The 23627-nt window shown below is 61.3% G+C and overlaps 1 protein-coding gene across 1 annotated transcript in view; it reads right to left on the bottom strand.

Moving 5' to 3' along the window:
• Adgrl1 (adhesion G protein-coupled receptor L1) overlaps nt 1-23627 on the bottom strand; it is a 43921-nt gene that overhangs the window by 4901 nt on the left and 15393 nt on the right. Inside the window, exons 2-19 of the mRNA XM_027955237.3 lie at nt 23233-23397; nt 20358-20571; nt 16669-16778; nt 9021-9821; nt 7862-8176; nt 7239-7342; nt 6759-6944; nt 6406-6444; nt 6119-6302; nt 5811-5933; nt 5072-5286; nt 4641-4811; nt 4002-4211; nt 3711-3931; nt 3452-3518; nt 2909-3000; nt 2124-2292; nt 97-225 (exon numbers count right to left, since the gene is read on the bottom strand). Of these exons, the coding sequence (XP_027811038.1) occupies nt 97-225; nt 2124-2292; nt 2909-3000; nt 3452-3518; nt 3711-3931; nt 4002-4211; nt 4641-4811; nt 5072-5286; nt 5811-5933; nt 6119-6302; nt 6406-6444; nt 6759-6944; nt 7239-7342; nt 7862-8176; nt 9021-9821; nt 16669-16778; nt 20358-20571; nt 23233-23302 (3420 nt within the window). The 5' untranslated portion in view covers nt 23303-23397. The remainder of the gene's footprint in view (nt 1-96; nt 226-2123; nt 2293-2908; nt 3001-3451; nt 3519-3710; nt 3932-4001; nt 4212-4640; nt 4812-5071; nt 5287-5810; nt 5934-6118; nt 6303-6405; nt 6445-6758; nt 6945-7238; nt 7343-7861; nt 8177-9020; nt 9822-16668; nt 16779-20357; nt 20572-23232; nt 23398-23627) is intronic.

Genomic DNA, 23627 nt, shown 5'->3' with positions numbered 1-23627 from the left:
CCCAGGCCGGGCACTCCCCTGCCCTTTGGGTTCTAAGTTCCAATACTCAGTCCCAGGGAGTCCTGCTTGGTGACCTGCCCTGCCCTGCCCCAGTACCTGGGTCCCTGTGTAGTAGCGGGTGTTGCTTCGCATGGCTGAGGTCTTAAGGGAGCCATGAGTACCCCCTGGTGGGGAACGGATGCAGCAGTAGGAGTGACGCAGGCACTTGCTGTACTCCTTGTGCACCTGGGGGACGAGGGGACAGTCAGCTGTCAGGAGATGCCAACCTCCTTTGTCATCCAGACACCACAGGGTGGCTGGAGAACAGGCTGCCCTGGGAGTCTAGAGACTGAACTCCCAGAGGGTATGTTCCCTGTTTCAGTGCCTGGCAGGCCACAGAAAACTTGCTGTCATCTGTCCCCCAAAAGCCAACCGTTCGCACTTTCTCTCACTCTCTTCTCACTTGGGCCTATCTTCTTTTCTCCACCTCCACTAACCATTTCTCATTCATTCATTCACAAACTCAGCAGCTCTTTAATGAGCATCTGCTATGTGCCAGGCAGAGTTTTGGCCCCTGGAAAAGTAAAGCACACAGTGGGAACAAATCCCTACCTCTCAGTGCTTATATCTTAGCAGACAGAGACAGAATGTGGATAAAAATATAAACACCAGTTGTTCCTTGGTATCTTTGGAGGATTGGTTCCAGGACCTTCCTTAGATACCAAAATCAGCAGATACTTAAATCCCTTATATAAAATGGCATAGTATTTGCATAACCTATGCACATCCTCCCATACACACACACACACACACGTATGCATTCATATATGTACACACATTGAACCCAGGGCCTCAGGCAGGTTAGGCGAGCCATCTACCGCTGAACTACATCCCCAAGCCCTCTCACATATATTTAAGTCATCCCTAGATTACTTATAACACTGGGATACAATGTGAGTGCTATGTAAATAGCCGTTATAGTGTATTGTTTAGGGCATAACAACAAAAAGTTTGTACATGTTGAGCAGTTTCTTTTTCTCGAGTATTTTTCATGGGCAGCTGGTCACATCTGCAGATGCAGAACCTGGGGATACAGAGGGGCACCTGAATGCCGTGCAGCGTGTCGGACAGCGACAGGTGCCATGGAGAGAACTGCAGCTGGGAAGGGGGTTGGGCAGTGCTGGCACGTGTATTAGTGTGCGTGGAAATAGACTGCGGAGGCCTCATTACGAATCAGATGTCTTGGCCAAGAAATAAGTAGCAGACCCTCAGATACCTGGGGAAGGACATCAGGCCAAGGGAGGAAGAGGGCCATGTCTGGAGGAGGGTCCTATCTAGGTGACCAGGAGAGCAGAAGGGAGTGAGGGCAGAGGGGGAGGGAGCCAACGGGGTGGCCCAACGTATGGGCCTGGGGTCCCTGTAAGGACCTTGCCATGCAAGGACTCCAGGATGATTGTCTGGGCGAGCCATCCGACAGGCTTCTGTATGTGTGTGTGTGTGTGTTTTAGTGGGCTGGGGTGGAACCCAGGGCCTCGTGCATGCTGGGCCAGGGCTCTAGCACTGAGCCCCGCCCCCAGCCCATGGGATGGCTTTGAGCAGAGCGGAGAGAGGGTCAACCTCCCTTGTACAGGGATTCTGGGGTCTTGCTTCCACTATCCCAACGACCTTGCTGTCCCCCACCGCAGCCCAACAACCACCTGACCATGTCCCCTCACTGCCTACAGGGTGCAGCCTAAGCACCTCGGCTCAGCACCTCGAATGAACAGAGAGAAGTTGCCGCCTACAAGCCCATCTCCAAACTCCCTCGCTGCTCTTCTCTCCTCCATATATGTTTTTTTAAGATCCAGATTTTAACACATTTATTTAAAAACGGACCTTTCTATCACCACAGAATTCACAGCTCTTTCTAGAACTACTGAAGAGGGGACGTTCCGTTTGGAAGGTGCCCAGTGGTCTCCCACCGTGGGCCCCACACTAGTGGGAGCGAGCCCGCCAGCTGTCTGTCCTGCCTTCTCGCTCCTAAGCTGTTGCACCTGTGATACACACTGGAGGCTCAAAGAAGTGCCTGAGTTCCCTTCGCCCTTGCCTGCCTCGCCTGCGACCGGAAAAGTCTGAGGAGCTCCACCCCAGGGCCCCGATCTCACCTTTTTCTGTAAGGCGCAGTGAAAGACGAAGATGAAGACCCCCTGGAAGGCGTTGAAGGTAGTAAAGAGATAGGCCATGACCACTGACTCCTTGTTGATGAAGAGGAGGCCAAAAGCCCAGGTAAGACCCAACAGGAAGAGCAGCGCAATGGCCCCCAGGGCCCAGGATCTGGGGGTGCGGGGGGACAGACAGGTCAAAGTACCCTCCAGGAGAGACAGCTGTAGCCCAGGCCTCCCCCAGAGCCCTGATGCCCCCATGTGGTGTGAGGGGCTTTGGGGTGGGCTGGGCATTATTTGCAAAGATCCAGCTTGGGGCTGAATAGGCCTCCATGCTCCTAACCCAGCCGGGCCTGGTGGGGAAGCACTGATCCAAGTCGGAGTGTGCAGACCTCAGTCACTCCCTGGATGGTTGAATCATTTGTCATTTTTCCAAACCACTTAAACTATATTTTATAGCCCATTTTTCTTTTCTTTTTTTCCCCAGTACTGGGGATGGAACCCGGACCTTGAGCATGCCAGGCAAGCACTTTACCACTGAGCTACACCCTCTCTCTATTTTTCTTTCAATTGCCTTCAAGTGGACTCATGTTCTGAACCTGGCCTCAGCCTTGGCAGTTACGCCCCCGATGGCAAGGGCTGGAAGGGCTATCACTGTGCTTTCTCATTAAATGGGTACAAAGTGAACCCATCCGTCTTGATATTTAAAATCACATCTCAGGAAACCCTGGGAGAGGTTAGGCCCGTGGTGGGGCCCCAGGGCAGGGGTGTGAGGAAAGGAGACTCACTTAATGTTGTCCAGGCGACTGGAGTCGGGCTTGAGCACAGACGAGCTTCGAATCATCTTGTGCAGGGTCACCATGAGGAACACCAGGTTCACCTGGGGGCAGTGCAAGGGGAAGGGGCTGGTGAGGGTTCCCCACCTCCCCTACTGAGCTGAGGCCTTCAAGCCTTAGCTTCAACCCCTCTTCTTCAGGGCCTCCTGCTGGAGAACCCCAAAGTGCTTGCTGTACTGCAGTTAGCTGACTGCCTAGGCGCTGAGAGGACAGGACACAGCCTGCCACGCACCAGGGGCTTAGATCACAATTGCCAGTCTGCCTTGTGCTCTTGGCTGGCTGCTCAATTTTTTTTTTTTTTTTTGTGGTGCTGGGGATTGAACCCAGGGCCTTGTGCAGGATAAGGCAAGCCCTCTACCAGTGGAGCTATGTCCCCAGCCCCTGGCTGCTCAATTCTGACATGGCTTTCAAACTAGCACCTCTCAGGGCGGGGGTCAAGGCTAGCCTGGATGAAGGAAGGAGCCCCAGTGCTTGCAGTGCTACCGTCCAACTTACCACGATGACAAAGGAGACGGGTCCGATGAAGCTCCAGATGAAATAATTGTCCACTCGCAGCCAGCAGCTGTGAAGGAAATAAGACCAGAGTGGAGAGAATTCAAGAGGCACTTCCCCCCGACCCTGGGAGGCCAGACTCTGCTGGCTGCAGCATCTAGCATCAGGAGAGAGGCCAGTGGCCCAAGAGACCTAGCCCAGAGGTGCTGCTGAGCAGAGAGCCAGGCGGGGGAAACCCAGGGAATGACAGTGGGACACTCACGCCTTCTCGGTGCCATAGCTGCGGTAGTCGATGGCCGCGGCGATGCCCACCACCAGGGCTGGGAAGCAGTAGCCCCCCAGGTAGTAGTACTTGGTGCGGGAATACTCGCTCTCAAACACCTCCACCAGCAGCAGGTAGAGGTGCACGCCCTCCAGGCACAGCCAGGAGAAGGCGGCCAGGAAGAAGTAGTGCAGCAGGCCGGCGAAGATGGGGCAGGCGATCTGCGGGGAGGACCACAGGTGAGGGCGTGCCAGCGGTGCCCCCCCGCGCCCCGGCCCGGGCCCAGCCCACCTCATACTGAGTCTTGTCTATCCCGACCAGGAAGAGCAGCTCGGCCAGGAACAGGTTGATGCACAGGTTCTTGTGGATGGTGTTGCGGTCGGTCTGCAGGCCCCGCAGGAAGCAGAAGGTGGAGATGCAGATGGCCAGGCAGACCAGGGAGATCACGATGCCCACCCAAGTGATGACCGACAGCAGCAGCTCGTTGATGCGGCCCTGGTACTGGGGGACAGGAGCAGGGGGCATGCTCAGGGCTTCTGGCTTTGCACACGCCACGGGGCATGCTCAGGGCTCAGCCAGGCACCAGCTGTGGGCAAGGTCCCGGCAAGGTCGTGGGTCAAAGGGACTTGCAATGCCGTCCACCCAGCCACCTTGCAAGCCCCACCCCTCTGCAGGCGGCGCGCTCACTTCCTCATGCTCTGGAAGGCTTGTGGAGAGATGACAAAGGTGACACCAACTTGCTTCTCCAGAGTGTCTTGGGAGAAGGTGGGACCATGACCAGAGAAAACCAGATGCTTGGCCTCACGCCCCAGGCAGGACTGGCGGCCCCCCACGCCTACGAGGCCGGCCTTCCCAGCACCGCCCATGCTGCGCGCTCTAGGATGCCATGCAAAGCCGGGCCAGCCCCAGGCAGAGCGCCGGCCAGCTTACGATCTCTCGGTGAGCCATGAGCACAGCGAAGTTGGTGAGGTGGCTGCAGGCACACGTGGTGTGTGTCTTGTTGGACTCCACCAGGCGGCAGCCCTGGGTCGACCAGTAGCCCAGCATGGACCGCTCCGAGTAGTTCCAGAAGGAGCAGTTAGCGTTGAAGTGGTTCTTGGCCTGTGGTGTGGTGAGGGCGGGGGTCAGACTGGGAGTCCTGTTCCAGCCCCCACACCCGGCCACTGGACGGGACCAGGAAGGAAGAAGTGCCTGGGACGTGGGGCCCTGGATGATGGTCAGACCTCGGAGGAGAAATGGTCCAAGCTGCTAAGGTGGAGGTCTAAAGGCGGTTCAAGGGGGGCTACAGCTTGTTCCTAGGGGGGCCGTGAGCACGGTAGGAGGGACGTGCAGTCCAGGGAGGGAGGGTATGCCTCACTCACCTCCAGGTGGGCCACGGTGAAGATGACGGGGTCCATGAGGAAGACGCGGCTGGACTCCTTGTTGATGGAGGCCGCAATGACCTGGGAGTTCACCACCAGGGAGGCGCCCCCGGGGCCACCTGTGCCTGCTTCGCCCGCCAGCTTCACCGTGGCATTCTCCGTGGACAGGAAGAGGCCCAGGTTGTTGTAGAGGATGAAGACAACTTTGACCACCCCTGGGGAGCACAGGCACAGTGGGACGGGATGGCAGGCCTCGGCCGGCACCCCGACTGGCTCCACAGCCCTCGGCCAATCTGGCCACGGGAGCGCTGAGGCAGGCCACGGCGCAGGCAGGCGGGTTCAGGGAGCCCTCTCCACGAGACCACTGATCGGCTCTAGGCAGTCTGGCAGCAGTATGGTGGCCAGGACACACAGGGCCAGTTCTCTGGCCCACTCCTACTCCCCGTATGACCTGGGGCGAGCCCCTATCCTCTCTGAGTCTTAGTCCCCAATGGCACAGTCCTCTCTGAGCTCTGAGGGCCAGGTGGGCTGCTGCCCAGGAGGCAGCCCTGCAGACCCAGGGCTCCACAGGGCTTTAAGGGCCCACAGATTCCCTGAGCTTCTACGCCAGTTTGAGCACGTAAGGCCTGATGGACGTTCCAGACCTACGCCCTTCTTAGACTGACAGAGCTAACGCAGGGCTGGAGGGCCGAGTGGTACGCGCGGTCCCCCCACCTGAACCCCCGTCAGGGACACTGACCATTGCGGCTGTTCTGCTTGATGGTGTTGGCTGACAGCTGGATGGAGTTCTCGCTGGGGTACTCCTGGGGGAACACCAGCTCCTGTACTTGACCTTCTGTGTTCAGGACAGTGACCTCCAGGACTGTGGGGATGGAGGTGGCAGGGAGCACACTGTTAAGGTCTGTCCCCAGACAGGCTCAGGCTGTTGCATGAGACCCAAAGTCGAGGGCCAGGGAGACCAGCCTCTTCCCATGGCTCTGGGCTGGGCAGGCCCCAGGGTACAAGATTCACAGGCAAGCTGGCCCTTGGGGTGACAGCAACACTCACCCACATTCTGCTTGGCAGCCAGGAAGCGGGCAGGCTCCCTGACGTTGTCTGCGAGCAGGAAGGCGCCCTCCTCCAGGACGTCCAGGAGCATGGTGGCCGTGTGGACCTGCTCCGTGGCGTTCATATCCTTCCAGGACTCGAGTGCCTCTGGCCGGAGCAAGTTGTCCACCGTCTCCACCACAGCCTGCATGGGCGAGGACAGCACTGAGTCACCTCCTCTCTGCGTCCATCCCCTTTCCCTTCAGCTTGAGCCTCTGGTCCTCACGGTGTGAGCCCACGTGTCTCACCTTGATATAGTCCTTGCAGGTTCTTTCTCTCTTGTGCATCTAGGAGAGATGGAGGCGGGTCAGGCCAGCCCCGGGCACCACTGCCCTGACCCCACCCTCTTCCACTAGGGCCCAGGCAGCCCACTTTTCTGTCCCTACCACGAACCTGGGACCAGGTCATCAGTAAGAGACATTCCCCAGAGACCCACAACCCCTAGGACCACTCCGGGCAGCCCAGGAATGATACCCAGGGCCCCTGGGGTCCTTCCTCTCTGACAAGGTGCTGAGTGGCTGCTGCCCCACTTGGAGGTACCAGCTCAGCCACTTCGGGAGCCCCTGGGGACATGCTCCTTCAGCCCTGCCAGGGGCCCCACCTTGTTATAGTTCTTGCCCGCTGACTCGCGCTCGATGGGCCGCAGGGCCTGCAGCTGGGCATCCAGGATGTCCAGCAGCTGCTCCATCAGCTTCACAGAGGAGGAGACGTCCCCGGCATAGATGGAGCCCCGGGTGTGGCGGGCCAGCTCGCTGGCAATGTTGGCTGCATTTTCTCCGCTCTTAATCTGCGTGAGGTGGGGAGGAAGAGGGACCCCAGGTCTGTCAGGAGCTGTCCACGCCCCCACATCCCCTCTCCACACGCTCCGCCCCTCCTCCCTCCCTCTGGTCCTCCTCTCTGCCAGCCCCTCCCTGCCCATCTCTAGTCCAGGAGGGAAGCCCTCAGTCCTGCCTTCCAGGGCTGCCGTCCCTTCTGTCTCCCCAGTGGCTCCCTCTACCCCTGCTGGGCCCTGGATCCAACTGTCCAGGGCCCAGGAACTGAGTAAATGTGCCTGCCTTTGAGGGGCAGCGGTTGCTGGTACCTTCTGGGCCACCTGGTTGACCCAGGGGGAGGTGCAGTTGCTGAGGTCAGGGCCCCGGGGGTTCCAGAGCCCCAGGGCTGGCAGACACTGGAAGGAGGCAATTCCTGTAGGGACAGAAGGACAGGACAGACAGGGGAGCCAAAGGGAAGGGGATGGGGAGAGGAGGAGACAGTGGGGCGTGGGTAGGTGAGGAGAAGGTGAGGGGCAAGGACAGAGGCGTGAGGCAGGCCGGACGGCGACGCGAGCCCCCCCCCCTCCCTTAGCACCTCTTCTGCCTTTGCCTACCAGAGTTAGAACCTCCAGCAAAGCCTACTACGGCTCCATGAAGCCTCTCCCCCACTTAGTCCCAAGAGCATGTGTCCTTGCCGCCTTGGGCACTTCGGATGCTCATCTGCTTGTCCTGCCACTGGCCACTCCACCTCAGCTGAGGCCAGGAGCCGCAGGCCTGCAGGTGACGCCAGGGCACCTGACTGAGCTGCTACTGTGCCCGCAGGGTCGGGGGACTGGGCCCTGTCCTTAGAGGCCCACTCCAGAGGGAAGACAGGCAAGTGCATCTGTGCTAAGCTGCAAGTCCCCTTCCTCCCTGGCCAGCCTTAGCAGGTGGCTGCAGCCCCGACACTCACCTCGAGTCCCCTTGGGGCAAGGCCTCTCCACCAGCATGCCCTGCTGGGTAGCCGGCCACTGGACCCGCCGTACCTCTCGGGGTTCGCAGAAGAGCTCAGGGGACACGTGCAGATTGGGTGCTGGGGGTCGCCGGGTACTGGGGGCGGGGGCTGTGGCTGGAGGCAGGTCTGGTCCCAGCTGGTTAATGGCGCCCACCGGGTGTGTGGTGAGGGGAGCCCGGCGGAGCGGGGTAGTGGCCGCGGGTGAGGCTGTGCTGGTGAGGGGCGTGGGCCGAGCTGCAGTGGTGGTGCTGAGGGGCGGGGAAGTGGCTGGGCCTGGAAGGCAGAGGGGTACAAGACAGGGTCAGCCCAGACTCAGGTCCCAGGCCCATCGTCCCCAGCCATCCCAGTACCTTCCTCACTTGATAAGGTGGGAGGTCTTGCCCACCTGGTCTGGGAGCCCACCTCCCCTGGCCTCTGTGCTCACAGAGGTCCCCTGTATTCATGGGACTGTGTCAAGCATCAAAAGGCACCAAACATGCACGCATGTGCTCTGGGTCTGAGGAAGCTCCAGTCAGACAGGAGTGCAGGAGGAGGGGCACCAGGGGCTGAACACAGCCAATGCCCCTCCATGTTCTAGCCGGCTCTGGTCTGTTACCTGGTGACACCCCTTTCCCTCTGGGGGCCTGAGTCCCCGCCCTTTTGCAAAAGAAATTGGATTAGGTAAGGCTCCCTGAAGCCCCAGGGCTGCTCAGGGCTGGAGCAGGACAGCTGGGGGGTGAAATGAACCTGCAGATGGACCTTGGCCCTACTGACCATCAGCAGCTCCACTCCGTCCCGCTTTATAGATACTGGGGACCCAAGGGCTCCAGGCAAAATGTGCCCAAGCTCCCTGGCGTAGGCAGTGCAGTTCAGTGGTTAGGAGCCCAGACTCCTGGATTCGAACCCTCAGGTCAGCAAGTCCCCTAACCTCCCAGTGCCTCAGTTTCCTTGTCTGTAAAATGGGGGCAACAATCCCTGTGTTCTCTACCATGAGCATCACATAAGTTAACAACTGTGAAGTGCTTTCTTTGTTTTATCTCCATGGTTCCCGTTTGAGCCCACCTCCAGACCCCCAAGACCTCAGGGCCCCCCATACCCTGGGACCAAGGCTTTTGGCCTAGAAGTGAGCCATCCTCACCAGCACTGGGGTCCGGTGGCCCAAACTCCAGGCTGTAGCGCACCACAAAATAGTTGTTCCAGACGTAGAGCTGGTTGTCCCGAGGGTTGTAGTCGACAGAGGAGACGAACTGGTAGGGGTTGGGGAAGGCGAGGCTGACGGGCTCCTCGCGGTTGGCGTTGGTGTTGAAGGCGTAGTCCACGCGGTTGCCGGCCGCCTCGCTGTCGTCGTCCACGTACACGGAGCGCAGCACGTAGAGCACGCCGCACACCATGAAGGCGTTGGACGCCGAGCGCTTGTCGTAGCCCGTCTCCCACGTGCCCTCGAAGCGCAGCGTGTAGGGGTTGAGCTGGCTCACCACCATCCGCCCGTTGTTGCCCTCGGTGGCGTAGATGACCCACAGCCCGTTCTCGTCCACAGCCAGGTCGATGTCCGTCTTGCCGCCCCAGCGGTAGGGCGAGGTGTCGTGGTAGTTGGCGGTGTTGATGACCGTCTCCCCGCTCTTGATGCGCGTCCGCAGGTCGTACTTGACGATGTTGCGCGTGCGCTCCTTGTTGTAGAAGACGGCGCCGTCGTAGACCACGAAGCCCGTGCCGTCCACTCGGTTGGGCAGCCGGTAGGTGGTGGTGTGGCGCGCGGCCACATAGTCCTCCCACGAGGCGTACTCGGTCAGTGTGTCCGTGCGGTAGGGGATCCAGGGCATGACATAGATGCGGTCACCAGCCTGCAGAGGGTCCTTGCACCACGCGCCTGACTGGTGCTCCGACTCATGTGTAGAGGTGGGCTCCAGCACCTTCTGCAGCGTCCCTGGGCACACGAAGACTGGGTCGGGCAGGTGGGGGCGAGATGGAGGAGCAGAGGCGAGAGGGGGGAGAGAGGAGAGAGAGGCAAGTTGGTCACAGGGCTGGGGGGGCAGGCTGTCCCCTCCTGCTGCTGCAGTCATGGTTGCTTGGTAGGGCTGGTGATGGGAAGGGGGTTTCTGGGCTGGGATCCCCGCCCTGCCCAGCTGCCCCTGTCCCTGGAGCTGTCACCCTGGAGGCCATCAAGAGCAGGGTTAGTGCGGGGAGGCAGTGCCCTCTTCCCTTCCTGGCTGCTAGAGACCCCACAGGCTGGGGATGAGGGGGTTGGCAAGACCCCTCCCAGAGCTGGTTCTGGTGTGATTGAAGGGGAGGGGGATTCTCCCTATGGCAGTGGCTCATGGCCTTGCGGTTCCAGGGGTCAGCCCCTGGCCATTGTCCCTCCTCCCTGCCCCCATGGAAGAGCTGGGCTCTGGGGTCCCATCCTTCACCAACCACACCAGGACAGACTACTTGGTTTTACACCTTCTTCCTCCTGCAAAAGCTGCAAGGTAGATGGGTGTTTCCATAACCACTGTGGGCGTCAGGAGCATCCCCCACTCCAGGGTTGGGGAGGCATGGGGCGCCAACTGTCCTGGAGCTCCTGATGCATCTTGTGCTCCCCACCCACCCAGTACCCCGGAAGTTGGTAGCCAAGGCAGTCCCGGCTAGGCTAGGGAGGAGTCCAGCCCCTCCCTCAGGGTGCCCAGCCCTGCCCCCAGCCGGCAGGGTCTCTCTTGGGATTGGGCTCAGCAGCAGACACTGACACTGGTGCACAGGGTGTGGGGGTGGGTGGGGACATGGAGAGTGACGGGACTCCCGGGAGAGTTGGGGAGGGGAGGGGTGAGGAGAGCTGCGCGGAGGGAAGAGAGACAAGGGGGGCTCCATGAAGTCCTGGCTCCGAGGGAGGCGCGCGGAGACCACCTGGGAAGAAAGGGTTAGCGCTGGCGGAGGAGAGAGGGGTGAGCAGAGAATTCACTCCAAGGCCCAGGCCCGACTGAGGGTCCCTTCGGGGGGCAGTCCCAGGTCCAGCTTGGAGGGGGCAAGGGAGGGAACCAGGTGCTAGGATAAAGACCCAGCCCACCCCCGCCAGCCCCACCGCCTCCCCTGCCCGGACCCCGATTTACCTGCGACCATCCCCGGCTCGGGAGGAGGGACCAAGGCAGCGCTGATGTCAGAAAGGTGGGGGGCCCCGCCCCACCCCCCCATTCCCTGAAAAGAGGAAAACCTCAACTGCATCTCGTTGGCCACCGCTGGCCTGCCCGCCCTGCCCCTCACATCCCAGCACCACCTGCTGCTAGCCTATCCCTTACTGATCCAGCGGGTCAGTGAGGCCAAGCCCCTCCTCCTCCTCCTCCCAGAGTCCAGCGGGGCCAGATGGCCCTCCGTCCAGGAAGGCTGGCGCCCGCCTCTCCCCTGCTAGCAGAACAGGCTGATCGGGGCTCAGGGTTGGGATGGGGTCTGCAGTGAATTCTCTGCTCCTGCTTGGCCTGTCACCAAAGCAGCTGGCCCCAAGGGGGACAGGGAGGGCTAGGACTTGGCAACATCCTGTGGGACAACCCCAGTGACCAGAGGGGCTGGGGCTGGAGCTGTTCCTTGGTGTCCACCTCCACCCTGGCTCTTCAGCGAGGGTGGGGCGTGTGCAGCCCTCCCTTCACAGCATGGGGACACTTGGCTCTGGAGTCCCCAGGCACAGAGCTGCCAGGAGCACATCCCCTCTGTGGAGGAGTGGAGCCTGGGGCCCAGAGCCGGCTGAAGCCAGACCAACCCTGGCTTGGGTCCTGGGGCCCAGCCACCTCCTATTCCTGAGGTCCTGGCAGGTGGACCTGCACCCTTTGTCCAGCACACCTGGCCTTCACCCTCTTCCTCTGTGCCCCAGGGTCTCCCCTCTGCCCGACTGGGACCCCTGCCAGCCCTCCTGCCAGGTGTGTGGCAACCAGGCCCACGTATTTGTGTGTGTGAAGGGGATGCTGGGAGGTCTCAGAGCCTGAGCGGTCAGAGGGGGTCAGGGGAGGAAAAACAGTTAGAGGTCATCCCCGGGGAAGGGGGAGAGACGAGGAAGGGTCTGCCTGGGGCCTTGGACAGCAAGGACCCCTCCCAGCACCAAGCTCCCAACACCTGCTCTCCCCTCCCCATCCCAGCCCACCCCGCAAGAGGAGAGATCCAGTGCTGCGGTTTCCAAGCCAAGGGCCTGCAAGAAGAGTGGCCGGTGCAGTGGGCGGAGCCTCCAGGAGAGAGCAGGAGGGGGAGGGCAGGGGGTAGCCCGGCTGCAGCCCAGGCCTGAGATGGGGGAGGCGTGGGATGGGGAGGGGAGCAGCTCAGAGGGACCCCCACCTCCCTCACAGGGGATGCTCCACAGACCACCGTAATTTCAAGGCCAAAAGGGTCCTAAAAAGCCCTCTCATTCCTGCCTCTGCCATCCACCTTAGAACTTCAATTTCTAGAAACTTCCTGGGGAGGAAATGATCATCTCCAATATGCCACCCTGGAAACCCTGCAGCCATAGCACCCCCCCCCCCAACAGACAGCCCCGACCACCTGGAGCTCTCTGCAAGAAATTACGGTGCCTGTGGAAGTCCCCGGTGCACGACTGTGCCCCCCACCCGCCCCCTCCCTGGTCCTCTGACCACAACAGCCCAGAAGAAACCCTGACTGCAGCTTTGCAAGTGTGAGAGAAACAGAACACCCGCCCGCACTCCCTCCCCAGGAGGCCCGCCCCCGCCCCTCCCCGGTGTTGGCAGGCTGCCCCCTCCCGGGGCCGGGGACTGCGGACAGTGGACAGCCCTCCCCGGGACAGGACCCCAGCTGGCCAGGGAGTGGGACGGGGCGGGAGGACTGGTGCTCCGTGCTCCACAACAGCTCTGGGCCTCGAGACGCCAACCAGAAGATCTTAAGCCACAGGAGCCCAAGAAAGAGGAGGAAAACAAGGTGTCCCCCCCAGCCCACCTCCCTGAACCAGGAACACATTGCAGAAGGTGCCAGGGGGAGGGGGAGAGAAGGAGAGAGAGACTGGAGAGGGAGAGTTCACCCGGTGCCCAGTGGGGGGCTGGGGAAGGGAGCCCTCCCCCCCACCCTGGATGCTTACACACTTCTCCTGAGGGAGGCAAAAGAAGTGAGAGAGGCCAGGTCCCCGCAAAGGCCAGGGACCAGGAAGGAGGGACAGGAGAGAGAGAGAGAGGGAGGCAGAGAGGATCCTGCCCGAGCTCAGAGAGGAGCTGCCGCGGGTATCTGGAGGGTGGAGATGGCCAGGGCTGGCCCCACCGGGAGGACCCCCTGGGGAGGGGGTAGCAACTGGACGGAGTAGGGGTGGGGAGAAGAAAGGGCCGGGAGGGGGCGGGTCACATGAGTATGGTACGGGTGGAACAAAGTGTGAGTTAGGGGTTAGCATTGGCAACAGTGCGTTTACCTTTCTGCTCCACTTCTACTTTAAGCATCGGAAGAGAGAGAGAAAACAAATTGAAAAAAAAATGTGCAAGAAAAAAGAGAAAAAAAAAAGAGATTAAATTGCTTTTGTTTCTTTTCTGGCCACACGCCCCCTTTTCCTGTCCTTCCTCGCTCCTGCTTCCCCAACCCCTTCAGTAGCACCAGTTCAGCCCCCGCCCCCCAGTCCCTTCCTCTGGGGTAGAGTGGGGCCAGAGGGTGCTGGGGAGACAGTCAGAGAGGACGGGAGGACACAGGGAGGGGAGAGACAGAGAGACACAGGGCAGGGTGTAGGCAGGCCGGAGGAGAGAGCTAGTGCACCTAGTGCAGGCACCCAGTGCAGGCGGCAGGGGGGACAGTCCCAGCTGGGAGGTGGGCTCTGGTTGGGGGGCACTGGGGAGTGGAGGGGCCAGGAGGCTCCCCTCCCACCCCACCTGCTGCCCTCCTGCTAGAACCAGGGGCCCGGTGGGGTAAGGGGTTCAGTGTTTCCTGGGGCCTGGGCACCCCCTCCCAGCCAAGAGAACAGGCTGAACTCCTTCCCTTTAGTACAGGCCTCGCCCAAGTCCAGCTGCCTTCCCCGCAACCCTCACAGCTCAGAAACAAACACGGAGAGAGGGCGGCCGAGCCAGACACAGAAGGACAGAGAGGCAGACAGGCAGATGCCTCCAGGCCTCTGAGGCCGGGTGGGCAAGACAGGGGCAGAGAATTGGGGGTGAAGGACACAGACTGGGCAGGACATGGGGGGCAGACACGCTCCCACACTCCCCTGGGGGCAAGCCCCAGGCTCAGCTTCTCTGCCCAGCCCACCCAGGGCCCGGGAGCCCAGAACTCCGCGCCTGCCCGCTGCCCTCGGTGGGCGGGCGGCACCTGGGGGAGGAAGGGGCACGGTTAGACTGTGCTCAGCTGCAAAGCAAAACAAGCGTTAGTCCAGTGGCCTGGGGTCCTCACACATCCAGCGTGCCCTCCCCGTGGAAGCCCCTACCACCCAGCCCTGACCCACCCTCACCAGCACTGGAGTCACCCAGCCTCTGACGCCCAGGGCCGCGAGGCGCCCAGGCTGCTCCCCGCCAGGCTCGGCGTCCCTGGCCCCCTCTGAAGGCCTGAGCAGGAGTGGAGTTGGACTCCCTTCCCAGCGCCTCACCCAGAGCCTGGCACTCAGGACGTGCTCAGGGAAGGATTGGGGACAAGTTCCCAGCCCCCCTGGCTTCTCACTTAGCCTTGGTGCCCCTAAACTCCAGCCCCCTTCTTCTGGGGCCGGCAGCTAGCTCAGCTCAGCCCACCAGCTCTGCTTGCCCAGAGCACGTGTGGCCAGCCCTGCCCGGGACACCCAGGGGGTCCCATCAGGCTGGCAGCTGCCCCTGCCCTGTGTCTTGTCACTGGATCCCGGTCTCTGGGGGTGGTGTCCCAGGACCGCACTCACGGGCACTGAGCTCCAGGACATCTCTAAGCCCACTTTTCACCAGGCCCTGTAGCGGTCTCCCTTTTTCTCAGTACCTGAGTGGCCTCTTCTTGCTTTGGACTCTGCCTGGACCGGGGAGCTCTCCCTGCCCTGTATCTTGCCTGCTCCGGGAGGAGCTCACCGTCTGATGCTATTCCTATTTGTATTGCCATAGCAGTAAGAGTGACTGGTACGAGGTCATGAGGAGTCACAACAAAACTATGCCTCGGTGTCCAGCACGTGTCAGGTGCTAGGAAGTATGCGGTGGGGGGGCCTCACAGGCAGTCCTTCACAAACCCTGTCTACAGATGAGGAAACTGAGGCTTAGTGACGTGAAACCCCAGGGTCCAGGCCACACAGCTGTCAGCAGTAGCCCTGGGTCACACAGAGGCTTCACTCCCACATTCTCTCTACTCCTCAAAGCACTGGGGAAGCTGTTGACCCCCTCCCCCAGAGTCATAGGTGAATGAGGAGGCTCAGCTGGCGGGGGAGCGTCGTACCATTACTGAGCACATCTGGAGCCAGGCACAGGGCTGGGCGCTGGGGGGTGAAGACGAAGCCTCTGCCTTCGGGGAGCTTACACTCGGCACTCAAAACTCTGCTCCTGGGAGCGGACCGTGTGGCCGGCCTGGGGCCAGGAGCTTCTCACACGATCTCCCGGACTCACGCCTCCTTCTGTAGAGGCCCAGAGAAATTAAGTCATTTGCTCCAGGTTTCAGAGCCAGAAAAGTCTAGAGCCCAGCTGAGCCTCGAGCCCACCTGACACCCCCCTGTTCTACGCTTGCTGCCTCCCCCGTCCCACCCTGCTGCCCCAGCCTCGGGGGTGGGTGGTGTCCCCAGTGCTGTGGGGAGGCTTCAGGGAGCAGATGGACATCCCCCTCAGACGTGGCTGAAGGCCTCTGGCGCTGAAAGGAAAGGGCGAGAACTAAAAGAAGAAAGTTACGGAAGCACATAAGTGATCCAGTTTTCCCTCAGCGGCGTGTGTCACCTGCGAGGAGAAATCAAAGGTTTGGGGGTAGGAAGGCCAGGGTGGGAGGGGAGAGGAGGGAGAGTCACAGGGTCTCCTGCTCCCCTGCCCTCCCTCACTCAGACACCCTGGTGGCCCTGCCTCCTCCCCCCTCTGCCTGGAGACCCTATCTCCAGGTTGGCTCTGTGAAGCCAGGTGAGGAGGAAGAGAGGAAGGGTGATGGGGAGGAGGGAGGGAAGAGAGAGGGCAGGAAAGGAGGGTTATGTTAAGGGTGGGGTGCTGAGGAGGAGAGACCCTGTCTTTGTCTGCTCCCCTTATCCAGGTGCAAGATAGCCAGGCTCCTGGCTTCCCAGATCCCTTCCTCAGGCTTCCTGAGAGCAGCTCTCAATCCAACATGGCAGCACTTCCTTTGCAGACAGGAAATGCTATCATTGTAATGGGCAAACCAACCAGGAGATAGGAATCTGTCAAAGTGGTCTCCCACCCTTCACACCAGCTCTGTCACTAGGTCTCAGAGGGTAATCTGTCTCTAGGGATAGAGTCCAGCTTCCATGACTGGGAAGGGGCAGGACTTGGGGCATGTGGGGGAACATGAGAAAGGACAGGAAGTTGAAAGAGGAAGGGAGGTGAGTGAGAGGGAAGAGCAGGTGTATAAGGGAGGTCGGAAAGGGAAGCGATGTGAAGAGGGAGGCAAGAAATTAAAGGAGGGACAGAGTGTGCCAGGAAGGCACAGGAGCGCTTCAACAGGCGAGGGACAAGGAAGCAGTGGGGTGAGGGGGCAGGGTAACGGTTGAAAAAGGAGCGGTCTGTGGGGCGGGGGAGCAGGCACAGTGTGGATGAGCGTGTCGAGGAGAGGTGCGCATGTGCGGGAAGGGAGGGGCAGGCTGGCTGTCACCCTGTGCCTGACCCCTCCCAGATGTGCACACGTGTGCTGGAGAGGGCACCTCCTTGCTGCTGCTCCGTGGGGAAGGGCCCACGTTCGTTCGCGTGAGGAACAAGATGACTCACTGTAGGGCACACAGTCGTACTGCACCTCCAGGTACTTGTAGGTCCCAGGACAGGGGTCAGGAAAGGCGTCGGAACCAGCGACCACCACACACTGGGTGCGGTTGTTGCACCTGCGGAGGAGAGAGGAGGAGCTGGGGGGAGCAGCCAGACCTGGGGTGGGGGTCCGGTCGGGAGAGGAACGGACACCTTCACGTCAGGAAGGTGCAGGGGAATGAGGCCAGGCCTGGAGGCCCCCGCGAGCGCTGCCTGCCCCCAGCACGCCCGCTGCGCCTCCTCTCAGCCTCAGCATCATGCTCAGGGCTGGGGTGGAGGGGTCACCCCAGAGCCACTCCTCAGCTCTCTCGTCCTGGCTCTGGCTCTGTTCCGTCCTTGGAGTTTTTCTCTAGGTTAACTGTTAAAGTCCCTGCGCCGTTCACGGAAGGGAAACACACGTGAAGCGGGTCTGCAAGCACGCTCGCCGTCCAAGGGCCCCGGTGTGTGGCTGTGTAGCCGAGCACACCTCATGAACACGTCCCACCCTCGGGCAGTGCTCCTGGGACGAGGAAACTGAGGCTCAGTGACAGCCAGCAGAGACGCTCAGCCCCCGCCCTGCGGCTTCTCAGGGAAACCTGTTCAACAGCAACCAAAGATGTTTCTCACTGTCGTCTGCACCCTTTCCTAAGAGAGAAAGTCCCCATTCCGTAGAGAAGGCCAGGTCTAGGCTGGGCAGGAAGGAATCGAGAGGCTTCATGATAATGTGGAGCAGACGGAGCCCTGTTTCTCCCTGTAGTCCTGTCCCTAACCAGTGACCGGGAAGAGCTAAGTGTCTTGGTGGGAGGCTGGGCAGGAACAGGGAATGGGAGGGTCCAATCACACTGGCCTCAAAAGTGGTGAGTTTCCCTGTCACCCAGCAATCCCCTGCTAGGTGTGCACCCCAGGGGGCCTAAAGCAGGTGTTCAAGCAAATCCTAGAGACACGCTCACAGCTACACTACCCACATCCACCAAAAGAGGGAGACAACTCAACGTCCACCAAGGGACCAAGGCATGAAAGGTGGCCCATCCAGGCAACGGAATATTATTCAGCCATTCAAAGGAAGGAAATGCTGATTCCTGCTGTGACCAGGAGGAAATTCGGCAGCGATACTGAGTGAAAGAAGCCAGACACCAGGGCCACACAGTCTGTGACCCTGTTTACATGGACCGTCCAGAACAAGGCCAATCCACGGGGAGAGGAAGCTGCTCCACTGTCAGGAGCGGAAGGTAAGAGGGAAGGGGAGTGACAGTAATGTGTAGGTGATAGAACGTCCCTTTTGGGGTGATGGAATGTTCTGGAACTAAGTAGAGAAAGGGCTAAGAGTCTTATGATAAATACAAACACTGCGAATGTACTAAATGTCATTGAATATGTTCACTCAAAATGGTTGATTTTGATCAGCTAAAAATAAAGAGAGCTGGGGGTGTAGTTCAGTGTTGGAGCGCCTGCCTGGCATATGCGATATCCTGGGTTCAATTCCCACCCCCAAAATAAACTAAGCAAATAAATGCATAAAATAGTTAATCTCACGCTGCCTTACTTAAAAGGATAAAAACCAAAGTGCTCCTGGCACTTCCAGCTAAGATTCCCTACCCCGGCCCCTCTAGAACCGGAGGGACCCGTGACCAAGTTCTAAGCGACCAGGAGAGGCTGGGCAGGGGTGCCGTACAGAGCTGGGCTCCGGGCGCAGAGGCACGGGACGGGGGAAGCAGGTGCGCGGGGTCTTCCCAACAAGGAACCGTTCAGGTCAGCTGTCCTGGGGTGTCTCCCAGAGCTGCGCAGCTCCACCCGTCACCCTAACTAATGCAACGAGCTTGTGGATTCTGACAGCAGAGCAGCCGGCCGGGGGCTGAGGTAAGATGCAGAGATGGCGCCGCATCCCCCACACGTGGCTCAGGAGGCCCACCACGCTCCCTGGGCCCCAGTGACCCCAGGGGCTGTGACCAAGGCAGGCACTGTGCCAGGAGTGGAGACGGCGGAGGCCACCAGACCCGAAGCTGGTGCTGTGTGGATGAGGTCAGTGGGGAGAACTGGAGGGCGGGGGAGAGGACCCCCAGGAGGAGCAAAGGCCGGAGGCTGGACGGGCAGCGTCAGGACACGGGAAGGGAGGAGGCGCAGGACTGAAGGGTCAGAGTGGTGGCAAGGATGGAGGCAGCTCCAGCCAGCCCATCTGCCCCAGTCCCCTGACTGCACCTGTCACCTCCTGACACTCCTTCCCCAGTGAGCTGGCCCGGCCCTCCCTCCCTGTTCTCCTAGACTACAGGACCTGGAGTGGACCCTGGATTCTCTCGGGCATTTGGCAAACATTTAGTGAGTGCCTGCTGTATACCTGGCCATGGGCTCAGCAGCGATGGACAAAAAAAACTCTCCTGTCCCCAGGGGAGAGCCAGTGAAGGCAGCAGAAACGCCACACAGAGGCAACATATCAGAGGAAGCCAGGACGGCGGGCAGAGCCAGGGGCCAGGGCCGGGCGGGAGGCTGCGGGCACTGCAGGTGAGGGGTTCAGCAAGCCTCGCTGAGGGCATTAGGTAAGGAAGCCACAGTCAGGGACAGCGAGGGCTGTTTGGGTGTCAGGGAACAGCATTCCAGGCAGAGGGCACAGCAAGTGCAAAGCCCAGAGGGACCCCGAGTCGGAAGCTGCCTGGTGCTCGTGGGGAGCAGGGCGGCATGGCCGTAGCCAGGGACGGTGGCCAGTGGGGAGCAGCGAGGGGCAGCAGGGGAGGTGGGGCTCTGCGGGCTGGGCAGGGAGGGATGGGGTCTGACTGATCTCCGGGGCTGCCGGCCGCCGTGACCAGCAGCCCGAGGGCGGTGAGGAGAGCGGGCGCTCCCGGGGCGCGGGGAAGAGGTGGCCTGGGAGTCGCGGGAGGTTCTGGTGTGAGTCACAGGAAAAGCTTCTGGCCCACGGTGGACTGGCATGGGTCCGGGTGGCTTGTGCAGTCTTGCTCACATGGTGCCCCCGCCTGGGACACCCCCAGTCACAAAAATGTACACTCAAAGAAACCCCGCCAGCCACACACGAATGCACTCGCCACACACACACACACACACACATACACACGGTCCCTCACGGTCACACGGATTCAGTTCAGACACATGTCCACCTGCCGACAGGCACGATCCGGCAGGCTCAGCACAGACGCGCTGAAACACGTGAGCCCAGACACAGGGCACAGTCACACACACCTGCTCACAGGCCCCGTCACCCCCAGACGCACACTCACACGATCACGAGCATGCACAGACACACGTCAAGGTGACAGACACAGAGGCTCGGAGACACAGGGCCGCACCCTGCTGCAGTCACCCTCGCGCACACTCCCGACGCGGGCCTCAGGTGTCCACCCCGGGAAGCCTGCCTGCCCTGGGGTCTGCCCCGTGGCTCTCCCCGCTCCGTGGACGTCCCAGCCTGTCCTGCCCTGGCGCTTCCTGTGCTAGCTCCCATCTGCCCAGCAACTGGAGCTTCTGGAGATGGCGGCAGGTGGTGGGGGGCCCGAGCCCGTGTTCGTGGGCGTAGGCCCGTGGGGGGGGGGGACAGGCCAACGCGCGGAGCCAGGGCAGGTCTCACTGGCTGTCTGTGGAGGGCCAGCACCTAGCAGGTGCTCAGGAGACAGGGTGTGAGTGCAAGAGGCCACTGCGGTGCCCAGCGGGTGGTGGTGGGGACGCGGGACGCTCACCTCTGCGACATGATCTTGAAGGCGTCCGGCAGGTAGCACTGCACGTTCTCCATCTGGAAAGGGTCGGCATCGCAGATCTTATCATCGGTGCGCCCGTAGTTGGCGTTCTCCACCATGATGACGTCGCTGCCCGGGCACCGCAGCTCGATGGGGTAGCCTTCGCACGCCAGCTCCCGGCGCATCAGCCCGAACGGGAGCCCGGCCCGGCTCAGGCCTGTGGGGGGGGCAGGGCTGCGTCACACTGGGGCCTGCGGTCCCCGTCCCCGGGAGGCACCACCTCCGGTTCTGCTGTGTCCTGGAGATGGCACTGGGAAGGTGCTCCTCGCGGGCCGGCCCCGGGGGGAGAACCTGGCCCCAAAGCCATGGCCATGCCCTCCAGGTCCCTGGAGCCTACCCAGATGGATAGGAAGCACCAGTTGTCCTGGGGCCGGGGGCCAGGGGGTGAGTTTTGCTGTTATGGGCTGATTTGTGTCCCCCACCTCCCATATTCACACGCTGAAGTCCCAATCCCCAGGACCTCAGAATGTGACAGAACGTGACTGTCTTTACAGTGGTAATCAGGTTAAAATGAGGCCACTGGGGTGGGCCCATGCCCAACCGATACTACTGGGGTCCTTATAAAAAAGGAGAATCTGGGCACAGAGACCCAAGGCAGACTGTGTGAGGACCCAGGACAGGGCAGCCATCGTAAGCCAGGGCCAGGGGCCTCGGGAGGAACCAGCCCTGCCCACCCCTTCATCCTGGCCTCCAGAGCTACGAGCGTGCCTTTCTGCTGCTGACCACGCGGATGTGGTGCCATGTTCCAGCAGCCCTAGCAAACGAGCCCACTGCGATGCCACTCGGGCTGGGGGTCAGGTGGCACGGTGTCGGCTGGCCACGTCTACATGACGGAGCCCCAATAAAGACCCAGCACCAAGCTCCACCAAGCTGCCCTGGTCGGCAGTACACTGTGCACACTGTCACGCACTGTGACCGGGGAATCAGTGCTGTCCACAGTCCCCTGGGAGGGGCACTGCAAGCTCCAAGCATGGAACTTTCCTGGCCTCTTCCTAGGCTGGTCTGACTCTGTCTGCAATATGGGCTTCCGGTGAGTTCCGTGAGCCCTTCTAGTGAACTACCAGACCTAAGTGTGGTATGGGGGTCCCCAGACTTGCAGCTGGTGTCAGACGGGGTCTCAGGAAGAGCAGGGGGAACAGGCCTGTGCTCAGGTTTCTGGAAGAACCACAGAGACTGGCTTTGCCACTTCCCAACCAGGAACGCTGTGGCCCAGGAGTCCCACCCTGGGCGGGTCTCAAAATTTGAGAGCAGGAGCCTTTGGGGCACCGTGCCCACCAGGTCGTTCTGATGCATGCTGAAGTTTGGACAGCCACTGCTGGTCCTCCACGGGCCCGTTTTCCTGGGAACCCTCCCAGTCACCATGATGATGAGGGAACAGGAGCACACCTTGGGCAGGTGGGGTGACATCCTGCTGGGTCTGGGATCAAGAGCTTGGACTCAGGATCCAAACAGCCTGTCTTGAAATCCTAGCTTAGCGGCTGCCTGGCTGCCTGGCCGGTGGCCCCGTGCCACCCAAGTCTCTGGGCCTCTGCCCTCCCCCACCAGGAGCAGTGGAAACAATTCCCCTCCCCAGGACCTTCAGAGGGACCAGGGTGCTGTGTGTGCAAGCAGCGTGTGGGGGGGGAGGGGAAGGGTTCAGACTGTGCGGGCCAGAGGACACAGCACGGCCAGCCTGGGACAGCCACCTTCCTGGACACTGGTCCCGCCCAGGGTTTGAGGGTGCAGAGGGAAGTGAATGCACGGGGTGACCCAGATGCTGATGGGGACGTCGTCTGTGGGTGCAGCGAGGGGCTTCTCAAAGTCTGTGCATCGGGCAGTGGAGCCAGGAGCGCCCCCTGCAGAGAGGCAGCGGGGCCTCCAAGGGGTTGCGAGGGCTGGGCCCTGGGGTTTTTTGGGGTGAGTTAAGTCCCCTTGGGAGAAAGCTCTACATGTGCCCCTCGAGCACCATCTGCTTCCTCGTCTAATTTTAGCTCCCTGGGAGGGAGGCTGGGGGTGGAGGGCTGGCTCAGATGGGTCTGGGGGTGGAGGCGGCCCCTCCTGGCCCAGCTGGGACTGCCGGGCAGAACCCAGATGGGCAGAGAACGCGGGTGCCGGGGAGCTGGCCAGCCCAGGGTCCAGGCCCTGGGGCACAACTGGACACTGTCCCTTCCACCTCTGTGGCTTTCCAAAGGACAGGGCCACTAGGCAGAGGGTCCAGGGGAGCAGATTCCAGCCAGTGCCCTTTAGACAGGGCTGGTGGGCAAGCAGGGGCACAAGGCAAGGCCAGACACCCATTTCCTGGGCCTCCCTCCTGGCCTTGCCCCTTGCTCCTGCGGGGCCACCACGGGGACAGTAATTGAGTAATGGCGAGGGTGGGCGGGCAGGCTCGGGGCACTAATTGTGGCATGTGCAGGATCCCTGGCCGGCACAGGGCCGAGCTGGGTAATTAGTTGTTTTTAAATAAACGTCAGCGGGCACGCTTTAATTAAGCCTTCCTCCCTGGGAGAGTCTCGGCGATGTAATCAGAGGGAGGGAGGGGGAGGGGGAGAGGCGAGCAGCCGCCCCCAGGAAGGGTGTCCCGATCCCAGGGGGCCCCGCGGGGCAGCCCCTGTTGCCCTGGCCTGGCTGACTGACTGGGCATGCGGCGGGATCTGGGGACCCCCCAGAGGAGCTGGGGAAGGTATGAAGTCACCCATCTTCACTGGCCAGGCTGGGGGGGGGCCTGGGCACAGGGTGGGGCTGTGGTTCTTTACCAGGTGGCCAGAAGAGGTTTCCAAATGCCATCTGCCTTCCTGGCTGGAGAGAGACACGACCCCTTTCTGGCTCCAGCAGCACCTACCTTGGGTGGCCGAGGTGACCAGGACGGCGGTGACACAGAGACTCCAGAGCACAGCAGCCAGGCGGGCCATGGCGGCGTTCAGGGGTACGTCCTGGGCTCTCAGTGGCCTGTGTGAAGGACCTCGCCCCGCATCACCCGGTGGGCACCACGGCCTGGCCCACCAGCCTAGGGGAGGACAGGGGGAGTGAGACAGGGGACAGGGGTGTCCCCCAGAGGAAGTGGGTATTGGGGCCACTCCCCTTCTCTCCTGCCGTCGGCTGAGGGCTTCCCTCCCACAGCCCAGAGAGGCCAGGTCCAGCTCCTGCCTGGACCTTCTGTATCCGACAGAGGCTGCCCCCGGGTGGGAGGCTGCCCAGTCCCTGCCTCCAGCCCCCACCAGGTCTCAGCGCCTCTGG

This window comes from Marmota flaviventris, chromosome 1, assembly GCF_047511675.1.
Source record: "Marmota flaviventris isolate mMarFla1 chromosome 1, mMarFla1.hap1, whole genome shotgun sequence".
Taxonomy (NCBI): domain Eukaryota; kingdom Metazoa; phylum Chordata; class Mammalia; order Rodentia; family Sciuridae; genus Marmota; species Marmota flaviventris.
This window is presented reverse-complemented; position numbering and strand designations above follow the sequence as displayed.